The sequence below is a fragment of the Lemur catta genome, chromosome 6, assembly GCF_020740605.2.
Source record: "Lemur catta isolate mLemCat1 chromosome 6, mLemCat1.pri, whole genome shotgun sequence".
Taxonomy (NCBI): Eukaryota; Metazoa; Chordata; class Mammalia; order Primates; family Lemuridae; genus Lemur; species Lemur catta.
In genome coordinates, this window is record NC_059133.1 from 69,262,026 (window position 1) to 69,268,025 (window position 6,000).

At 34.9% G+C, this 6,000-nt stretch overlaps 1 protein-coding gene across 16 annotated transcripts in view; it reads left to right on the forward strand.

Moving 5' to 3' along the window:
- Nucleotides 1-4,297, forward strand: part of CAPRIN2 (caprin family member 2) — a 43,536-nt gene extending 39,239 nt beyond the window's left edge. For 8 of the 16 annotated variants that reach the window (XM_045554074.1, XM_045554075.1, XM_045554077.1 and 5 more), the window contains 3 exons: nt 93-193; nt 2,168-2,231; nt 3,375-4,297. In XM_045554074.1, the coding sequence (XP_045410030.1) occupies nt 93-193; nt 2,168-2,231; nt 3,375-3,943 (734 nt within the window). In that variant the 3' untranslated portion in view covers nt 3,944-4,297. Of the gene's footprint in view, nt 1-92; nt 194-2,167; nt 2,237-3,330 lie in introns of all 16 variants that reach the window. The other 8 variants (XM_045554084.1, XM_045554085.1, XM_045554088.1 and 5 more) reach the window with 3 other exon arrangements.
- The last annotated feature ends 1,703 nt before the right edge of the window (nt 4,298-6,000 follow it).

Here is a 6,000-nt window from a genome sequence, read left to right on the forward strand (position 1 = left end):
TCACTTAAACTTTTAAAGTGATATAGAATTAGACTATTTAAAATTTAGTATGACTTTTGCCCATAATTTTATGTAAGTTGTTTGTTTATTAGGTTTTGATACTTATAGAGGACTTCCTTCAATTTCCAATGGAAATTATAGCCAGCTGCAGTTCCAAGCTAGAGAGTATCCTGGAACACCTTATTCCCAGAGGGTAAGTAAGAATAGTTGTCATAGTTGAATGGTGGTAGAATTATTGATAAGCTAGTGATTAAACTATAGCAGAGTCATAATTTGTTTTGTAGAAGTGCACTCTTAGCTTTAGAACTACTTGTCATAGTTGTCATAGTTGAGTGGTGGTGGAGTTATTGATAAGCTAGTGAGTAACCTATAGCAGAGTCATGATTTGTTTTGTAGAAGTGCACTCTTAGCTTTAGAACTACTTGTAAGTCTTATGCAGAGTTGAGTTGGAAGGTTTTCCAATCACCTAAGGAGGATGAACGACAACTGCCAGTTACATGGAACTCAGAAGGTGTTAAGAACATTACTAATCCTGTTGTTTACATTAACTCATTTACTCTTCCACCTTATAAGAGACAGTGGTGTTCAGAGGTTAAATAACTTATCTAAGGTCACTCAGCAAGTAAATGGTAGAGCTAAAATTAGAATGTTACCTTCTTACCTTCAGAGCCCATGATCTTAACTTTACTAGATTGCCTTCAACTTAGCTTGCCCAAATATCAAGTACAGCATAGTCCTTTTTTATAAGTTTACTTTTTTGTTTATTCTGATTTGAATAGCTCAGCAGATTTCCTTTGCTATTGTACATATGATAAAAGACTGATAGGATGTTAGACATTCCTCTTTAACAAACCTTGGAGTGACTTCCTGTCATTGGACATATACAGATATGAATTTATACTACATCAGCATTTTCAACTTTGAAGTTTTACAAACTTTGAATATGTATATGGTCACATATGGAGTTCTGTTGGTAATATATAAAATACCTATCTATATTTGAAGAGTTTATAGTTATAGGATAGATGTCTACACAGGCAGTATTGAAAAGGGGTGAAAAACACACCTTGGAATCTAAATACCTTGGGTCTGACCCTTGATTTCATCACACTCTTGCTTCTGATCTTGGGTATGTTACTGAAACTTCCTGAGCTCTAGTTCCTCCTCTGTTACTCATCGAACTCTGAGGGGTAGTGAGGATTTCTCTGTGAGATATTCTGAGGACTAAATGAACTAATACATGTAAGTACTTAGCATAGCATGACTGTGCCAGGTGTATGTCAACCATGCAAATGTTAGTCATGATCCTCAGGGACTGTGTAAGGGGAGGATGTTGATTAATTAGACTTAAGGGATAGAACTATCTGTTTTTAATGAGAGTATCCCAGTATTTTTGTGTGCTGCTTTCAGTTTCTTCCTGAGGAAACAAAAAATTGATAATAGTGGTTGCTATGCAAAGGAGTCTAGAGTAGGAGATTTAATTATTTTTATTGCAGACCTTGTCCTGTTTAAATTTTTCATCTCATACAGTAGTTTAATCACGCCACCAACTATTCTTTTATGGGTTCTATGGAGGATGACTTCCTTCATACTTGGTAGTCAGTTTGAAGTGCTGCCTCTTGAACATTTTTTTCTTAATCTATTGGATCACATCCCTAGGCAGTGAATACATTTATACAATATAATGCTTATAAATTCCACTGTCTTTAAAAAAAAAACAAAACCCAGCATAGTTTGTATTAGTCTTCCCAGTTTGGTTTATAAATAGAGCAAGACTGAAAAAGTTTGTGTTCTTGCTTTATTGTGTCCTTTTATGTTGAGAGGAAGGACAGAAGACCATGCCACATTTTAAAATTTCCCTCATTAACCTAGCATTGTACCGTTCACATAGTGTTCTCTAAATGCTTTGTTATTTTTGCATGTATTAACATATCATCTAATTGGTGAGGTTAATTAACAGCTGAAGCAAATATTGCCACTGTTGCCCTCACTTTATTTGTTTTTCTTGGTGTTTGGAAACATCTGAGCCTCTGGTTGCTGGGGAAGGCCAGATAAAAAACTTAAGAGGACTGTATTCTTACAGATTTGCCAGCCAGTAATCCTGTATAATAACTAATTATAGTTCTGCATTTTTGGTGCCAAGGTAAATATTATGTGTTCATTTTAGGATAATTTCCAGCAGGGTTATAAGCGAGGAGGGACATCTGGTGGTCCGCGAGCAAATTCAAGAGGTAAGGTAATTAACTGAGTAGTTTATTTACCCAAAACATAATTCTTTCTGCATCCTCTGTCAAGTTCTACCCACAGCCCATTGCTTTCAGCATTTATTTTTTTGAGGTTTTAAGTTTGCTTAAGTGTAGTACTAAAGTACTGAGGGAGATATTAGACTATTAGAAAGGCTGTGGAAACCAATTGTCAATTTGATTAAAAGTGTATGTTTAAAAAAAAAATCTGCTTGACATAATTTAGCCTTATATATTCTCTATGCTGACTTCACATAGTTTCATGTGATGTTTCAAGATGATATTTTTTACAATAATGGTTACTTCTAGTTACTCTAGTGTCACTACAGTGATATTCAAATAAGCAACAGTTAAGATGTAATGACTTGAAACAAAAACAAGATATAACACTTTAAAATGTGATGGGACTCTTAAAAGATTGCGTGTAACTGAGAAAATAAAAAATTACAGAAGATCAACTCATTTTGTCATAGGAAAACAATCTTTTTTTTTTTTTTTTTTTTGAGAAAATAGCCAGTATTCACATTGTCTTTGCCTTATATTTGAGCAGTGTTTTTGTATAGCACTTAAAACATTAAAATTTTATGATGTTATATTAACTTGGAAATAACAAGCATTCGGCTTGGGGCTTAGTACCATATCAGTATAGTTTTGAATGGCTAGTGACTAGCAGTTCTAAAAGTTGATTCTTTTATGTAATCTCAGTTTTCTTGAGTCCTTCTACATTAGCTACTTTGTAGAAGATTGATCACTGATCATTTCACTCAGTGAGACTTCTGGGAAAAAGATAAAGAAGTAAAAAATGTTCAGACTTGAGTTTTAGACTTTGCTAACCGTAACTAGTTGTAATAAGTTATCCAACCTTTTGGGGGGGGGGATGTGTTTTCTTAATCTTAAAAAAAAGGCAATTAGACAAGATTATCTTGGACCCTTCTGGCTTTAGAATCGTGTTATAAAAGCCTATTGCCAGAAAATCTAGAAAAGTATAACCCAGCTATACTTTATTGCTTTTGTTTTGGAATTTACTATAAAATGTATCTTTATCTGTGTTTCAGTAGCCGACTAATGTTAAATATTGTGTTCAAAGCTAACTACTTCATTATGAGAAACTCACTGTTGCTAATAAAACAGCAGGGTGGAGTGATTCTTCTCAGGTGAGCAGCCCAGAAAGAGACAACGAAACCTTTAACAGTGGTGACTCTGGACAAGGAGACTCCCGTAGCATGACCCCCGTGGATGTGCCAGTGACAAATCCAGCAGCCACCATACTGCCAGTACACGTCTATCCCCTGCCCCAGCAGATGCGAGTTGCCTTCTCAGCAGCCAGAACCTCTAATCTGGCCCCTGGAACTTTAGACCAACCTATTGTGTTTGATCTTCTTCTGAACAACTTAGGAGAAACTTTTGATCTTCAGCTTGGTAGATTTAATTGCCCGGTGAATGGCACTTATGTTTTCATTTTTCACATGCTAAAGCTGGCCGTGAATGTGCCACTGTATGTCAACCTTATGAAGAATGAAGAAGTCTTGGTATCAGCCTATGCCAATGATGGTGCTCCAGACCACGAAACTGCTAGCAATCACGCAATTCTTCAGCTCTTCCAGGGAGACCAGATATGGTTACGTTTGCACAGGGGAGCAATTTATGGAAGTAGTTGGAAATATTCTACATTTTCAGGCTATCTTCTTTATCAAGATTGAAAGTCAGTACAGAATTGACACGTACAGGATGGTGTTCTAATTAGTGGGATTAAAGGAAAAGTAGTCCTTGCCCTCATGACTGATTGGTTTAGGAAAATATTTTCATTCCTAGAGGAAGGAGGAGGTCCTTACTTTTTTGTTTTCCTCCCCAAGGTGAAAAATTTCAAGCTGAATGACAATTAGCACTAATCTGGCACTTTATAAATTGTGATGTAGCCTTGCTAGTCAAGCTGTGAATGTATATTGTTTGCACTTAATCCTTAACTGTATTAACGTTCAGCTTACTAAACTGACTGCCTCAAGTTCAGGCAAGTTACAATGCCTTGTTGTGCCTCAATAAAAAAGTTACATGCACCTTCAGTGTTCCTATTTGAATAAACATTTAGTTGAGTGGCAAAATATCTAATTTTTAGTATTTATCACTGATAACTCTTGAATGGTTATTTATACATGGGTTCATGCTATCATTTTAAAATAAGAAAACTTTTATGCATAACAGTTCCTTCTAGGGTTACTTTTCTCTGATATTATTATACATGTCATTCGTTAAAGGATTTGATCTATTTCCATGGGCCAAATCACACATTCTCCTTGAAGCTATTTTGCAGTAGAGCACGTGTTTCCTTTAGTTAGCTATCTACATGTGTAATATGCAATAGGAGATAACAGGTAATACTACTGGTCTACCATCAGTATGACTTAATGCTTTCTAGTGGAGTCTCAGTTTGAGTAGGCAGAATGCTAAGTCATTAAAAAGCGTAGGCTCTGTGGTCAAGCAATGCAGTGTTTTAGAGTCCTGATTCTGCCACTTAGTAGCTAATCTTGGGCAAGCTGTGTTACCTTTAGATCTCTCCCTTTTATAAAGACTGTTTTCCCAAATGTAAAATGGAGATAATGATAGATCAACCTCAGGGCAATTGTGAAGGTCTACTAAGACTATATCTAAAAGACTTAACAGAGTTCCTGGCACATAAACATTTAATAAGTATTAGATGCTGTAATTTTTTTCTCATTCTGAAAACTTTAGGGTTCTACGTATGTGTATACACTGTCTTATGCAGTATAGCATGCACTTCCAAAGTTTATTGTTCATTTTGGACATATAACATTTTCTCACAATTAGTTTAAGCTTGTGTATCTTCCTCATTAATAAATTAGGAAATATTTTATTTCTCGATTACTTTAGAGAATGATTTTAAAAAGTGAGCATTTTGGTTGCAATATTCAGAAATATATTATGGGTTAGAGAAAGGCATTCTTACCCATTAAGGCAAGTCATCTGCTGAAGCAGAAGGTTATTTTGATCCTCCTCTCACTTTGAGGTGTTAAATAATCTCAGGAAGATGTTCTAAAAGCATATTTATTATAGTTAATATTTTTGAACTGGGTATGGGTTCAGCAGTTAAACCCTGAAGCCATGTTTAACTCTCTGTGGTTGTAAATGCTAGTATAGTTTTCTCAAGATACAGGATGTAATATCATTCACTATTTAACAGAACTGTTTCAGCTCATGGTAGGTACTTTGGGATAGGGATATTCGTATTCCAGTTAAGTAAATTAATTCAGGTCTTTTATGTCCATAACAAACTAAAAATATATACAAAAAAGTGGTAATATGATTAAATGAGGGGAAAACTTGATGTTTAACAACAGTTAGTGGTCAAGTTCAACAAGACCTTTTTCTAAGCCATTGTGTTTCCTACTGCATTAATGTCTTTGGCTTAGTCTTTCTCTCTTACAATCAATGTTTGTTTAAAATTCTGTGAGCAGCTTATATTTTTTTAAGGTAAGTGTCCAACAATAAGACTTTCGTTAACTGGGGTCCCTCATGATAATAGTCATTTTTAGGAGAATATTTAAAACAAAATGCTATTTTGCTAAGTATAAAGATAATGAACTAGGAATTCTTTATTAAGAATAAATGGACAAGATGTTTCATTCTGAAGCAGTTTACCTTTTTGACGACAGTTCTGGAAGCTTTTAGTAAAAGCTCATATATCTTTATAGATAAGATACATACATGTAGAATTTATATACATTTGCAAGAGATGGAGTCA